This window comes from Zalophus californianus, chromosome 2 (assembly GCF_009762305.2).
Source record: "Zalophus californianus isolate mZalCal1 chromosome 2, mZalCal1.pri.v2, whole genome shotgun sequence".
Lineage (NCBI taxonomy): Eukaryota > Metazoa > Chordata > Mammalia > Carnivora > Otariidae > Zalophus > Zalophus californianus.
In genome coordinates, this window is record NC_045596.1 from 187408551 (window position 1) to 187424458 (window position 15908).

At 46.3% G+C, this 15908-nt stretch overlaps 1 protein-coding gene across 5 annotated transcripts in view; it reads left to right on the top strand.

Annotated features, from left to right (window-relative positions):
- Window positions 1–15908, top strand: part of ACSL1 (acyl-CoA synthetase long chain family member 1) — a 74281-nt gene that overhangs the window by 22130 nt on the left and 36243 nt on the right. For 2 of the 5 annotated variants that reach the window (XM_027597897.1, XM_027597893.1), the window contains exon 2: window positions 4894–5120. In XM_027597897.1, the coding sequence (XP_027453698.1) occupies window positions 4926–5120 (195 nt within the window). In that variant the 5' untranslated portion in view covers window positions 4894–4925. Of the gene's footprint in view, window positions 1–124; window positions 329–4893; window positions 5121–15908 lie in introns of those variants that run through there. The other 3 variants (XM_027597895.1, XM_027597896.1, XM_027597894.2) reach the window with 2 other exon arrangements.

Sequence of the window (15908 nt, forward strand, 5' to 3'; positions counted from 1 at the left end):
GCTGGCGCGGGACAAAGGGGGAGTTTCAGCCTTCTGTAAATAGCCTATTGTATAAGCAGAGGAGGTGGAGCAAGGAGGGAGGCAGCATCTTGCCAGTTTGGCTTGCTGCTTTTAAGGAGAGATGTCAGGATTTTTTCATCTGCGGCTGCCGGGGCAAGGGTGCTATTTATGTGGGTTTGCTTGGAGGCAGCATTCTTAGTGAAGTATTCCATCAGACTGCTATTATTCAGCTGAACGAAAGCTTGAGGAACTTTAGAAGGGGAGACACGTCCAGATCACCCATTTTTTTATTGGTTTGTAAATGATAGGAAGAAAATAAAATGCTGATGTAAGTATAAATCTATGGAATCACAGGAGCTCTGTGTGTGTGTGTGTGTGTGTGTGTGTGTGTGTCCGTGTGTGTGTGCGCGCGCACGCGCGCGCGCTCATGTCCCTGTGTCCTTAGAGAATGATGCCCTTGTGAGTCACCTTTGCCCCACACCACTTTTTCCTGGTATAAACAAAATGGTAAGAGGTGAACCTTTGTTTCTGTCCGGGTGGCCTTGGACCCATATGTTCAGACTCCAGGACAATGGGGCAAACGCGAGCGCTTATGTAAGACATGGAGTGTTCACATGGAGTTCAGATGCTAAGCTCTCATCATGCCATGAAATGTGAGTGCCAGAAGGACCTTTAGAGAGCAACTGCCCTCACCATTTCTGAGCCGGGGTGGGCTGCAGGGGACTTGCGAGCCCCCCATGCAAACGAGTACCCACGTGTTCCAGGTGTAGAGGATCAGAGGCTCCGCAGAAGTTAGGAATTTGCCTAGAGGAAAAAGCGTGACTTGAGAGTCAGGTCTCCCCATCTTGGGACATACTCGGGGAAGCCTCTTAAATCTCCAGCCTCAGCTTCTTTAGGATCATTTCGTACTGCGAGACAGTGCAATACAGGATGTGAAAGCCTTCCCGAAACACTAAATCAGCGTTTGTTGGGCTGCTAGCTATGCTTCCCAAAGTGTGGGTGGCTAAGTACCAGGATTTCTGTTTTCTGAGAGTCATGCGATCCAGTTTCTATTACTTGGCCCCATATGGCTATTTCTGCCCAGACATCCCTCCCTCTGGTTCTTTGCCCCGGACATGCACCATGCTTCCCTGACCACTGTTATGTCCTCTGTCGTTCTGTGGTTTTAGACTCCAGGACCCGAGTGAGCAAACCCACTTTTCATAGGTGTGGGGAGGAAGGAGATGGAGGAGTAGCTGCCGGGGAAGGAGAAGCTAGCTGCCCATAGGCTTGTGCGTTCTTGACCAAGAAATACTGACTGCTTAAGCCTTTAAGCCGATTGAATCATATTCTTAGCCAACAGTAGCATTGTTATTTGCCTGGCCTGCAAACGTCCAGAGAGGATGTGTGGAAGTTTGCTTTTGAAAGAATCTTAAAAATATTCCAACGGGAACACCATTGGAATAAGAATAAAGTCAGTCTGGCTTTTAATCATTTGTTGGCACATATGAGTCTTGATTCTTCTTCTTTGAGACCTGTTGGGGGACTGTCTTAAAGCGTGGTGTTTATATTCACCTGCAGCCTTGAAAGGCTATTTGCTGTGGCCAGTTTTCTTTGAATGTGGGTCTGCCTCCATTTCAAAATACCCCAAGTACTTTTTCCTTAATAGCAGTTCCATAGACGGGAGAAGGTTTATAATGCTTTCCATTCACGTTGATGAGTTGTTCTTCACGTGGATCTAAAAGAAGGATTTTCTTTAGTTCTTTATTGGATGGACTATAGTTTTCCAATGCACAGCATTAACCGGTGGGTTCAGTGAAGCTGGTTTGCAGCCTATCACCCACTGAGAGGCATGAATTAAACTGCTATACCTTGTCATTACCCACTAAAAATAAGAATCTAGCTGGATTTAAACCCTTAGCATTACAGACTCATGTCAGATTAAATATTCTTGCATGGGTGCTACTAAATCAGTCATTTTCTGAAGTATTTGTTTTTTCCCAGGTTTTCTTTCTTAGTTTTTTAGTCTCTTAGTTTATTTCTTATCTCTAGAAATAGACTTTTTTTTTTCTTGCTTTCTTAGTCTAATGCTGTCTACAGCTTGGCTACTGCTGGTGCCTAAAATAGAAAAAAAAAAAAAAAATCACCAGCTTCTGAGTGCATTTGTTCACGGGGGAATTATTTCGTATTCTCACACAGAAATGGGATTCTGTTGAGCAGCCCCTGCGAATTCACGCGATCTAAGGTTTTATGGAAATCACCTCAGGGACCTGTGGGGGAGAAGAGACAAGGGCAGGTGTGTGGGGGGGAGGGGGTAGGAAAGTCCTCTTCAGATTTGGGGTACCGTGGGTATGAGGACGGCTGGAAGGTGAGATGATTGGAGGGGAAGGCAGGTTTGCACATTGTACACGTCAGCTTGCTTCACGTTCTTAGGGTGGTAGTGCTGTTTATGAAACCTGCCCACTCAGTGCCAACAAGGGCCGGACTCGATTTGTCTGCTTATCCTCATGGTGTCAGTGTACACGTGCCTTCCTCCCAGAGGCCTTGCCTCATCCCCGGCTCCCACTGGTGGTAACGCTTCTTGCTTCATTTTGTGCCTTCCCCACCAGCTAGTTGGCCCAGGGAGACCCTGCACCGGGGTCATCAGCACCACCCTCCCGGCTGCTGGGCACAGGGCCTGGCACACGCCGGGTGCTCTGCGCTGGGCATTGACCAGAGTAGCTCAGTTCCTATGCATTCATCTAGAATAAATCTGCTGGGAGTATACTACGGACTATCTGTTTCTTCCTTGGTCTGTCTCACGTTGGTTCGACATAACCACCCAGCATCTGATCATGTATTTCACTGGTGTTTTTAAAAAACTCTGTCCATTGTCTCTTCTTATTGGGAAGCCAAGCAGAAAGAAAACAGTGTCTGTTTTCAGATCTGGCACTGGCAGATGCCTGTCCCTGCCCATGGGTGGAGCAGTGGGGTGACTCTGCTTCCAGCTGCTCATTGGCCCATCCTCCACCCTGTCTCCTCCTGGGAAGTCAAGTATGAATTTTGTCTGCTAGTTACCTTTAGCCCAGTGGGCATCAGTGCAGGAGTCGGCATGTGACTAATGCCCTGAGAGACCTTGGCAGGTCGGGTAAGCGGCAGCTGAGCTCCTCCAGCCCCCCTCCCACCCCCACCCTCGCCACCTCTTCTGTTCTGCATGGCTGCATGGCGTGTCACCTAGCCGTCAGCTCTGGGTGGCACAGATGGTGAGTGGTTTTTAAGTCCTGGAGCTCTCTCTCCATGATTATGACCTGAAGAAGTCTTGCTTATCTCTTCGTTCTCGACTATTATGTAAAACCTGGAAATTTCCTCTGTGTGTGTGTGTGTGTGTGTGTGTGTGTGTGTGTGTGTGCGCACGCGCATGCACCTACACAGAGCTGTTGTAGCACTAGACTGTCTGAGCTGAGCAAATATACTACAGAATTGGTGGCCAGTGAAAACCGGATCCTCTGCTACTCCATTAAAAAAAAAAATGAACCATAGTATAGATTGAAATGTAAAGATGTCTGTATTTGAAAAAAGAAAATTATCTTCAGCTTTGTGACCTAGCTATTTAAAAGAACATGTAGTAAGTAGCTCACAAATACCTTCTGAATGATGGCTAAAATGTTAGCACTTCGTGGCTTGGCAGGCAGTTTTTGAGAAAAGCCTTCAGAGCATTTACTATCATGTCCTTCCCTTTACTGCCAAAGGCGCTTTAAAGCACTTCTTCATCAATAATTTTCTTGTTAGAATTATTCTTATTTATTATCTGTACTGCACACTTTTTATATTGATGTATATATAAGTTGTCTGTAACATCCAGTGTGAGGATTTTCATCTAGTTTTCTTCTGTGTGTTTTGGCTTCTTAATTTTGTTTGTAAACTCTTTGTGGTCAAGCACTGTTTTTAATGAACTCTGTCCCTTCCTGTTCTGCACACAGGACTAATCACAGAATCTTGGTAGGTGAATAGTGATAGTACCTAGAATGTATTGAGCAGTTTCTGGTGCCCCATGCCATTCTGAGCTGTCAGTGTAAATCATTTAATCATAAAAGCCCCACGAGATTGTTACTATTTTCAGCCTCCATTTATACTGGGGGAAACAAGGCTCAGGGCGGCGAAGTAATGTGTCCCCAATCCTACAGCTAATAAGCTGGGAAGATAGGATTTGGCTCTCGAATCTGGGATCTTAAGTACCATTCTGTACTTTTTCTCAGATACTATGCTGCAATCTCTCTCTAGATATTTGGTGGTTGGTTTAAAGTTTATGTGCACCCTTTTATCATTATAATATTTTAGCTATAATATCGCAAGGAATATAAAAGAGATTATTTGATCAGAAGAGCGAACTACAGTTGCCTTGCATTTGTATTGCTGCTTTTGTGGTACAGAGTATGGGGAAGGTGAGAGGCACATTGGAATTTAGGTTGGTGTGTTTTACCCATTGGGAGCTAGTTCTGAGAGGCGTGGGAAGAAGCAGGCGCGGATGGCCGTCAGGTGGTGCCGGCTTATTTGTACCTCTGTCCCTTTCTTCTCATTAGCCGTGATAAGGAGAGTTGAGTGTATCTGATCAGGTGGAAGAGAACAGAGAAGGTATCGGGGAAGAAGGTGGTAACTTACGCCACTTGAGCATGTTGTGACAAGAAGTCTTCGTGAGCGAAACCTTTTCAATGTGGGGAATGGAAGCTCGACACAAAATGATAGACATAAAATGAATTTCTAAAGGGTTTTTAGGGAAATGACATTTGACAGCCAAGAAAAGAGCTGGACCATTAGACTGTGGGTTTAATGCCTTGATCGGTCAGCCAGGCATCAAGCCGGATGGCTGGCCTTTGGGAATTCTGGAGACAAGTCTTGCCTTCCTGAGAGGAATGTGACATTTTTCTCTTTTGACAGAATTCAGCCTAGGGAGCCACCAACACCGGACGATGCAAGCCCACGAGCTGTTCCGGTATTTTCGAATGCCAGAGCTGGCTGACTTCCGACAGTACGTTCGCACGCTGCCGACCAACACGCTCATGGGCTTTGGAGCTTTTGCAGCCCTCACCACCTTTTGGTACGCCACGAGGCCCAAAGCCCTGAAGCCACCATGCGACCTCTCCATGCAGTCTGTGGAGGTGGCGGTAAGTGGAGGGGCCGGCCTGCCTGCTGTGTGCATTTTCTCTGTGTTCCCCGATTCCCATGTTGAGTGCTATCTTGGTCGACATCAGTCACCTTCAAATATTTGTTTGCAAGGGCGCTTTGTAAGCCAAAATGTGCTCAACACACGCAAGTTTGTCAACGGGGTAGTAGATGGAGGGTAGGAGCCAAAATATAGGCAGAGGGACAAAGGAGGTGGTGTTGGTGGGGTGTCTCCCTGTAGTCACACAGAGGCTCATTGCACGAATCCTGTTGAGTTTCTGCCCTATGCTAGGCACTACAGGAGGCCCAGAGGGTTCCGTGAGCGGGAAAGGATAGGCATAGAGTCGCTGCTCCTGCAGGGCTTACAGAGAAGAGAGTTGTCAAACAAAACGTTCCAGAAGGAAGGATTTCATCTGTGGTATACCTGATACTTAGAACACCTCCCCCAGCTTTTGAAAGGGACTCTGCGATTTCACCTAGGAAAAGGCGAGGCTAGGAACTTGCCAGAATAACATGGCCACAGAATTTCAGGTAAGACATGAACAAGCCAAGGGCATTCAGGAGATATCGAAGGTTGACTTGTTGAGGACCATGGTTGTATATAGAACTTGGGCACATTACAGGCCATGTTCGTGTCGTCATGAAAACGAAACCAGAGCGTGCGTTCCCTCATTAGGGCTGAATGGGTCGGATGGCACGGGGAAAGCTAAGAACGCTTTTCAGAAGGATTCTTTCTTAATGCTTTGGCTCTGCCTTCCTTCCTTTCTGAATCTCTTTAGTACAAAATGTGAGGGGTTGAAAAGATGAAGCAGCCAGGTTCTCACTGGTGCTGGGACTCTTGGCCTACTCTCTGCACTGTAGTCTCTCGCTTTCCCCGACCCAGGGCAGAATCGATTTTCAGTATTTATAACTTTCAACACACATAAAGAATGTTTCTTCTTCCCCATCCTGCCCCGCTCCCCAGGCTGATGGCCATGAGCAGGAGAGGTGCCCTTTCAAATGAAGCCTTGGCCTGCATTGAGTACCTCTTTGTTATTTATAGGGTTTTAGTTCTTTGCTTTCCTTTAGACAGTTGGTTGGATTCATTAATTTGAAACTTTTAAAATATATAGAAGATATGTCAGTCTAATTCATGCCAAAATGTAAAAATAGAATGACTGAATTATTGCCAAGGAAAGTTGGTTCTATACCTTATTTAGAAGGTAAACATGACTTAATATTTTACCTCAGCTAATCGCAAACCATGAGGGAGTAGAATTCGATTTTCCTAATAGATGTGTGTGAGGTTTTTGACATTCCTTTTTTCTGGAGGAGGACCTGGTGTCTCATAGTAGCATTACCATCGCTATGGAAAGAGTACTTGGCAAGTGCAGATTTAAGATATTTATAATTTAGCAGTAACTGTAAATGCCTAATTCGTATTGTATGAGAAATTGTGGAGGCGCTTACAGTGTGCTTTTTAAGCTCCAGCTAAGCATAAAGTCGTTGTGAGACTTGGGAAAATAAGCATGCATGTCCTCCGTAGAAGAGTTTAAAAATTATCGATAAGCAGAAGGAAAATTAAAATCTCCAATTCCACTACCTCGCAGAGAGGCCTCCTGATTCTTCTCTTCGCTTATAGAAATGGATTTAGCTCTGATTTTCAGAACTTCTAGGTCTTAGGAATAGTTACAAAATTTGCTTTGCGTTTCTAAAAAAGAACTCAAAATATTGAATTTGAGACGAGCTTTGAGTTCTGATGCTCGGTAAGTATAGGGGCTTTTATGTAGCTAGCATGGTCATACAGACTGCTATGGCAGAAAGAAGCACTGATTTGATTTCATTACGTCTTCATGAAGAGCCTGCCTATCTGGCACGGTCCGAGGAGCTGATTGCCAGAATAAAATGTTGTTTTGTTCCTACTTTGAAAACAAGTAAGTGCCATTTGCCAGCCCACACCCTGATCCCTTACCCTCTGCCCCCATTTCGCATCCAGAGTTTTGCCTTCCTGTTCCCATAAACCTTACCTGGATATTAAAACGAGAGGAATCTGCACTTTTTGGTTTTGCTGCATCTCATTACTACCCACAGCAGCTGATTCCAAGCTACACCTTCGTAAAGTAGCAGCACAGAAGTTCTTGATAAGGTACAGCTTCTGACATTTCCTTTTTTAAAGTCAGGGTCAAAGGGGCTCCTGGGTGGCTCAGTTTGTTTAAGCGTCTGCTTTAGGCTCCGGTCATGACCCCAGGGTCCTGGGATCGGGCTCCCTGCTTCTCCCTCTCCCTCTGCCCTTCCCCCCTACTTGTGCTCTGTCTCTCTCCCCCTTTCTCTCGCTCTCTCAAATGAATAAAGAAAATTAAAAAAAAAAAAAAGAAGAAGAAGTTATGTTAGCACTCTAGCTGTAGCCCCGTGTGGGAAAGGTAATGAGGACATAGGCTGCGGAACGGGACAGAGAAACCGGAGTTTGGAACAGAATCCAACAAGCCTTTCTTAACTTCCAAGCGTGGTTTGATCTGGACCTAGTTTAGAGGGCTATGCCTGTGGCAGTGGGCCCCGAAGGGCTGCCTGAACTCTGAGCTGTGGAGCGAAGCGAGTTTTTCTGTGTCCGTGTGGCCTTTAATCACTTTCACAAGTGACGTGCACGTTTCCAGGTTTCAGCTTGCCTCTGCCTGTTGCCTGAGATCCCCATGTCCCTTGGTGAGGATGACCTTCACCACAGTGACTAGAAACCCTTCGGGACCCCTGAGGGTCCAGGCCGTGGTCGTTGCGGCTAAGGGACAGAAGAGAGCGTGATGGCGCTGGAAGGGACCAGGAAGGCGGTGGATGTGGTAGAGGCTGGGCCTGGCTACTCTGCTCAGACCAGGCAGCTTTGGGCAAGTTCCCCTGACTTTCCTGACCTTCAGCTTCCTGGAAAACAGGAGTGACAGTTTCTGTCTTCCCTCGTGGATGTTGAGAGGACTGCATAGATACTTGCAGAGTGTCCACTTGGCCCATACTAAGTGAATGTTAGTTTTCTTCTTCTGAAAAGGCCTCCTGTTTTAACGATCATGTTTTATATACAAGAAAACAGCTGAATCCAAAGAAGCAAAATTGTATCATACAGCTAGTGGAATATCAAGAGCTCTGTTCTGCTGCTTTCATTACAGTAGTTGAAAGTTATATATTATAGCTAGGGCTTGTCAGGGGCAGGGGGCGGACGAAAATAAGGATAATAAGGAAGGTTTGGGTCTGTCTATATTAATTTTTTTTAAGATTTTATTTATCTGACAGAGAGAGAGAGAGAGCACAAGCAGGGGGTGTGGGAGAGAGAGGGAGAAGCAGGCTCCCCGCAGAGCAGGGAGCCCGATGCAGGGCTCGATCCCAGGATCCCCAGGATCATGACGTGAGCCGAAGGCAGATGCTGCGCCAACCGAGCCACCCAGGTGCCCCTGTCTCGATTAATTTGAAGAGCCAGTGGCTAGACCTTTGGACCCAGGAGCAGCCTCTTCTGACAATGGGTATCTCAGGCAAATGAGTCTGCAGGTGGTGATGGAATGGAAGGAAGAAAAGGAACAGGTAATAGAAGAATAGAGTCTGAGCTTCCCGCACAGGTTGGGTGTGGGATCAGACACCGTCGAGGATGGGTTGGGAGTGAGGCCCGGGGCTGGGAGCATGGAGCTGTCAGAGCCTGGGCTAGCAGCAAAAGTGGATTTCTGGTGAGCTTCTGCCTCCCCTCCTCCTCTGCCCCTGCACCAGGTTGGACATAGATGGGCTCAGAGCAAAACTTGGTGCTGATGGGGGTCATAGGCCCACCTACCAGAGTTTAAGGGATCGAGGCAACAAACCATTCCAAAGTATAAAAAGGAATCATTGTAATTGCTGAAGGAGGTAGTAGAAAGAATATGAGAATTCCTTTAACTGGTGAGAGATAGGCCTTGAGATAGCTTACCTGTCAAATTGAGATGGAAAGATTTTGGGTAACTACTGCTAGATTATAATGTACTTAAATGAAAACCCAAGTTATTTGCTTTGTTTTTAAATATCAGAGAAGGAAGTAAATTGTAGGATGCAAAAAGTTGGGTGTTTTTTTTTTAAGATTTTATTTATTCACGCGAGCGAGCGCACAAGCAGGGCGAGGGGCCGAGGGGGAGGGAGAAGCAGACTCCCCACTGAGCGGGGAGCTAAGGCTGGTCTTGATCCCAGGACCCCGAGATCATGACCCGAGCTAAAGGCAGACTCTTAACCGACTGAGCCACCCAGGTGCCCCCCCAAAACTTTTTTATACCAATAAATCCATAGCCTTTCTGAGACTTCATTTTAAGAATATCAGAACTTCATTTCAAATTTACCTTTGTAACTAAACCAACTAGTCTGTAACAGATTCACTGTTTAAACTTGTTAGTGATGGCTCCTTGGTTCCAGTGTGGGTTCATATCTTTCAAGATGCAGAACCAGTTCTTTGGGTGTCAGTCAGCTTGTCTAAGTTAGGTGACTTTCACACCAGGTGAGCTAGTGACCTTCAGGTGCATGCCGGCTGGCTCCTCCTTCAGCATGAGAGCTTGGGACTGACCCGTCCACATGGTGGGCTATATATGGTTAGCACCTTGCCATAGCATTTTAATCCTGTGCTCCAGACGGTCTCTTGAGGAGGATGTGACGCTCTGGATTTCATCCTCCATGAGTCACAGAGTAATGGTCTGACAGACATCCATTCAGAAGCACTTGAACATCGGCCGAGTAGTGTGTGCACAATCCCTGGGAAGAAGAGGCTGCTGGCCTCCTGCAGTTTACAGGCGGGAGGGCAGTACCACCAAGGACTCCTTCTGTCTCTGGCAGAGCATCCTTAAACTAAGAGTAACATGAGCAACTTGTTCTCATGCCATCGAGCTAGAACTCTGGTTCATTCTCCCATAAGAACTCTGAAAGGAGCAAACTTTCACACATCTGGCCTGTGAACCGACACTCCACAGATAGCGTGGTTTTAAGTTTTGATGAAGACTCGCATGGGACTTGCACAGACAAATGGCCTGCCTCTGGGGTAATGACACTGGCAATCCAGAGAGTGAAAATGACCCAAAGAAGTTGACTCACAGAAGCAGTGAGGAGAAGGGGGGTTGCCTGGGGCTGGAGACCCAAACTTCCAGCTGCCCCGTGAGCAAGGACTGAGGAGCTCACCCACAACACGGCGCTCACCTACAACATGGCGACCGTGGTTGAGAACACTGCACTGTACAATTGAAATTCGCTAAGAGAATAGGACTGAAGTGTTTTCACTGAAAAATGAAAAAAAAAAAAAAAGTAAATTCTGCGAGGTGATGAGATGTTAATGACTCCATGGCGAGAATCTTTTCACACTGTAGGCAACACTCTGGGTACACTCTAGGGGCCTCACGGTTTTATCAATGACACCTCAGTAAAGCTGGAAGAAACAAAAGGCAAAGAATGGCAATGCACTGGACTTGAATGGCTGGGGCTGGTTCCGAGCGGGGGCGCTGTTGTCCAGTGGGGCAGGGGCAAACACGGCCATGAGGCAGAGGTGCAGGGAGGGTCCGCATGGGAGCTGCCAGGGCAGAGCAGGAAGAGACATTGTCTGGGAAGGGCAGGTGCGTTCAGATGGTGGAACCATGGCCGCCTGCCTGGTGGTCTGTGGCAGAGCACCTGTGAGAGGGGGTGTTAGACTCATGAATTTGGAACCCGGTGGGAGATCGCAGGGGAGCACGAAGAGGAAGGGAGGAGTATTAGGAACAGCCTAGTTGTTTCTGCAGTCGCTTGTAAATAGAAACCTAAATAAAAACAGAATTCTCATCCCTGGGAAGACTCGGAATGGTTGACTGGAAGTCTGGGTGGGACTTCCAGAGAATCTCCTGGTTTGATGCGCTGGCTTCAAACCTGTCAATAATGTGTAAATTGTGTATATTCAATGTACAAATGATTGTGTAAATCCCTGTTTGGGGGCATTAACCTTCGTTTACTTGCCGTTTGTAATTGCGGGTGTCCGGGCAGTATTCCGCCACTGCCCATACTGGATGTCCACGGAGCTGGGTCCAGGACATTTTAGATATCCTGCCAAAGCCTTGCCCGGGGGCTGTTTTCTCACCTGATGGCAAAATAACGGGGTGTGTGGTCAAACAAAGATGTATGCAAAGATTTGCCTTTCTTTCTTTTATTTATTTTTTTTTAAGATTTGCCTTTTTAATCTTATCCCTAGCAACTTGGCTGCTGCGGTGTTCAGAGAGTTTTCAGGCACATTTTTTCTGAAGCGTTATGGCATCTGAGGGCATTTTCAACAAGCAGTCCTAGCAGTTGGGACAGTGGGAGTGGATGGAGAGAATGTGATGGAGGGGTGTTTTTGTTTAGACTTATTATTCTGGGAGTGTGCAAACATCAGCATTCTGTACCTTGCCGTAATTTTAGCACCTCTTCTAAGACTCTACGGCTTCTTAATAACCAAGTATGAAAAACCTTGCTGATTACTTTTTCTTAACTACACTCACATTGTAGGAAACTTAACTGAGCTTCTATATGTTTTTAGGCTCGTCTACTAATTGAAAGTGACTAGGGCTTTGAATGAGGTGGTGCTGGTCACAGGGCAGTGGTGGGTGGGTGAGTGGGTGGGTGAGTGGGCGCAAAAGCGAAGGACAAGCATGACAGAGAACTGAAGGCTGAGTTTCTGATCTTCCTGCCAAGACCGGGCCACAGAGGATATTAAGTAGCTGCCTTTTGGAATTCAAAGGAAGAAAGATGGTTGTTTTAGAAAAATTTATTCTTCGGTTCCATTTAACCGGGCAGTAAAAGCTTAATCTGTTCACTTAATAGGAATACGGTAAAGCAGGTCTGACAACACAATTTGATTTTGTACAAAGGATGCTGCCTCTCAGAGGCTTCGTTAAGCAGGGAACGTGTATATTTATAAATGACAGAAGTGTGTGCTGGAATATTTATTTAAGTTTACAAATAGCCTCCCCCGAGGCAGGGTCAACTCGTGCCAAATGAAAAATGACAAATATCAACTTTCTGAGCCTCTCGACAAAAATCCCTGCTTTTCACATTCATGTCTAGAAGGTCAACCATGGATAAGAAAGACCCTGGTTCCCTTTAGAATAGTCAAAAGTGGAGCAGAATGTCTCACATATTCTAAATGGCAGGCATGTAGAGATGCCGTAGGCAGTTTTGTTTTGCTGGAACAATGTATGTTTGTGGGTTTTGGATTTGGTGGCTCCAGACTTTCTTCCCTCTCACGGACGTGGGAGGGTGCTACTTTCCCTTTGGCTGGTTTGCCCTGGTGATGACATTGAAACGGGCTTGGGGGCACAGAACTGTAGTTTCTAAGTGCTGTGCCAGCCCCCCGATCCCCACTAAAGCACACCCTCCCCTTGGGATAGCGGGGGCTCAGGAAGTAGGAAACTGGGGGGGGGGGGCGGGGGTTGAAATGGAAGCCCTTCTGAGGATTAGAGGAAATTGTTGAAGAACCAAATAACCGAGTCAGCCCCCCAGTGATCTGGGCCTGGCTCCTCGAAGATAGAGATGAGCAGTATGTGGGTGAGTTTGAACCTGCTCAGGATTCACAAAAACCTCTTACCATACCGGATGTCCACGGAGCTGGGTCCAGGACATTTTAGATGTCCTGCCAAAGCCTTGCCCTGGGGCTGTTTTCTCACCTGAAGAGCCCCTGGTGTGTAAGAGGCGCTCAGGAAATACTCACTTAGCTTCCAGCTTTCCTGCATTCAGATGACAGAACCCAGCACTGATTGTGATGTGATGGTTCTGCCCTTTCTTTCCTCCCTCGGCGTAAAGGATCTCAGCAAGTCAGCTAGTTCAGTAGTGAGCATGAGCTGTGAACCTGAGGGTTCCCCGTTATCCTGGGACATAGACAGTTCAGCATATCATGGGGAGTCTATGTGTTTTGTCTGTTCGTGTTCAGGAAGTATGGTTGGAAAAGTCACCGACTGGCTGGCCTCTAAAGGCCCTGGTTCATATAGCAAAGATCTAAGGTTGCTAGAAATGAGAATCGACGGCCAGGGAGTCTCTCTAAGAGGTCACTGGATGGAAGAGTGGTTTTTGTGCCTGAGAAGCAGACAGTAGTGTTCAGGGCAGGGTAAGATGCATGTAAAAATATGAGTGCTGGGAAGAATATTTCACATGGAAGATACTGGCAACAGCAAAAAAAAAAAAAAAAGCCAACAAAAAAAATCCCATGCCCATGCCCCCAGAACTGTGATTCTACCTGCTGCTTTTCCGCCTGGAGATGCATTTAACAATAAAATCCAGCCACGTCTTCAACAGCTTCCTTACAAGTTACACAGTTCTCCTTGCCTGCCTTGTCTCCCCCCCAGCAGGAGTAAACAGTAGTAACACAAGAGGAACTTGAATGTCATGGCCTGCAGATACCCATTTTCTAGATTGAGATGAATGAGACGGGTTTATAAAGCCTGGATTTTTCTATCCCCCAGAAATCCTCAAGGATGTAATTCCCTTTTGGCATTTAAATATGAGAGTGCACAAAATGACTCTCACCATCAAGAATCCTTTTTGTCAAATACAGGTTTCCCCTGCTATCCAAAAGTGGAGCGCCCCTATGAAAGCTTTTGTAAGCCTAAATGGCATAAAGCAAGAGTGTCCCCCACTTTCCAGAAGTTCAAGTTATGCCACTTCCATTTTACAAAAGACCTACATAAACGCAAAACTCCTTTTTGCATGAACGCAAAACTCCTCTTCAGATTTTGTCCGGTTAGTGAAAACAAGTACTACTGATGTGGGTCTTTCATAAAAGTCAAGTGTCATAAAGTGAACTTTCAGAAAGCGGGAGCAAGGGCCCGTATTGGCAAAGGTTCTGGTCTCGGGAACCACGGATATGCAGATGTTCACTGTGGTCCTGCCCTTACTGGCCCCATGTGGAACTTACACTTTCATGTCCTCATTCAGCTCACGTGGGGAGACTGACCTCAAGAGGAACCTTAGCTTATATAGATGTTGCGGAATGGACTCAGGACCACTGATGGGATCGTAGTGTGTTTGACTCACGATCTTCTCTATTTTTTTAAATTGGAAAAACTCTAAAACCACATTAAAGAAGTGTATAGCATAATCCTCCCTGACACTCAATCTTACTGATTTCCTCCACGTTTAATTGGGGTTGTCTGCTTAGCTCTCCCTGTTTCTTTCTTTCTTTCATTTATTTATTTGTTTATTATTTATTTTACGGAGAAAGAAAGAGAGAGCACAAGCCGGGGAGAGAGGCAGAGGGAGAGGGAGAAGCAGGCCCCTCACTGAGCAGGGACCCCCCCCCCCCATGGGACTGCATCCCAGGACCCTGGGATCACTACCCCAGAAGAAGGCAGATGCCCAACCAACTGAGCCACCCAGGAACCCCACTCTCCCTGTTTCTTGAGCATAATTGAAACCCCGGCCTCTACCCTCCATCTGTAGGTTCTATCAGAAGTCCAGAAGTATTTTTCTTTTTTCATTTAAGTAGGTGTTCCTAGAAATAGCGACGTGCACTTGCATGACCCAGTAACGGAATGCCCTCCTTTTGAAATGGCTCGATTTGTAGCACATATAGACATTTGAGCTCAGTTGTTTTAGCTGTGATTCCCAGCACTCAGAGTGCAGTCCCTCCCCTTTGTAGGCATAATTAAGGTTGCTAACACCCAGCGTATACAGATAGCATTTTGTTCAGGAAGAATAGCACATATGCACATCAAAAATGATGCTTCTTCAGGGGAACGTGTGATCATTTCATAGAGCAACAAATTTCAAAGCACAAATCTTGCTTAGTGCCCCCCCTTCCCCTTTCATTCAGACTCCTCTCTTGAAATTACAGTGTATATTACAAGCAAGTGAGAGTGTGACTTTTTATCTGGTTTCACCTATGCCTTAAACGGTGTGCCTTTTTGGCATAGAGTTCATTTATTGCTTCATCTTCCTTTCCTTCCTTCCAAAACCAAACCTTTGCTAAGTATTCTAAGTGCTAATTAGAATAATAATAAATATCTTGTCTTCAGGTTACTTTGTCAAGATGATGGCTCTTTGGGATATAATGAACTTCTTTAACTTGGATTTGGCTGTTTTACCTCCCTGTTTCTCAAAGTTTTGAGGACTGTATACCACCAAAAAATTAACCTTAGCCAAAGAATTATTTAACCAAAAGTTTGTTATAAAATTATACTCTAGAGCAGCGATTCTCAAAATAGGAGTTGGAAGGTTGACCTACTATCTCGAAAGGGATATGGTCTCCATATATCCAAAGCTAAACTGACGCTCTTCTCAAACCTGGCGCCCATGCCCAGTCTTCTATTTTTGGTTAAATGGAACTGCTATTTTTAGACGTCCTTCTCTAGACCCAGTGACCGGCCAGATCCCCTTCATTAACCCTTCCTACTTCTGGTGTCACCCTCTCCCCATTTCCACTTGCCACTGCCCTCCCCCAGGCCCACAGGAGTACATTTTTCTCTAGTCCTTTCCTCTCCATGCCATTCTCCATGCTGCTTGCTCTCTTCTTGTAGATTTCTTTCTGAAGCATTATTCTGATTTTCACTACTTCCCTGCTGGGACCTTAATGTCTCCATTGAGTGGTTCTCACTTCAGCATGCTCCAGAATCCCCTGGAGGGCTTGCTGCACTGCTGGATAACACCCCCCGAGTTTCTGATTCAGTAGATCTGGTGAAGGGCGGGCTAATTTGCTTTCCTTTAGAAGGGCCCGGTGTTCCCCAGACCGTCCTTCATCCTTCGGGGACCTTGGCTTGAGGACGAGCCTGCACTCCGAAGATTCCAGGCTACTTCTGTCTATTCATTCTGACTTTCTGAGCACTCTTTGCTCCACCAGTGCTCCGTGG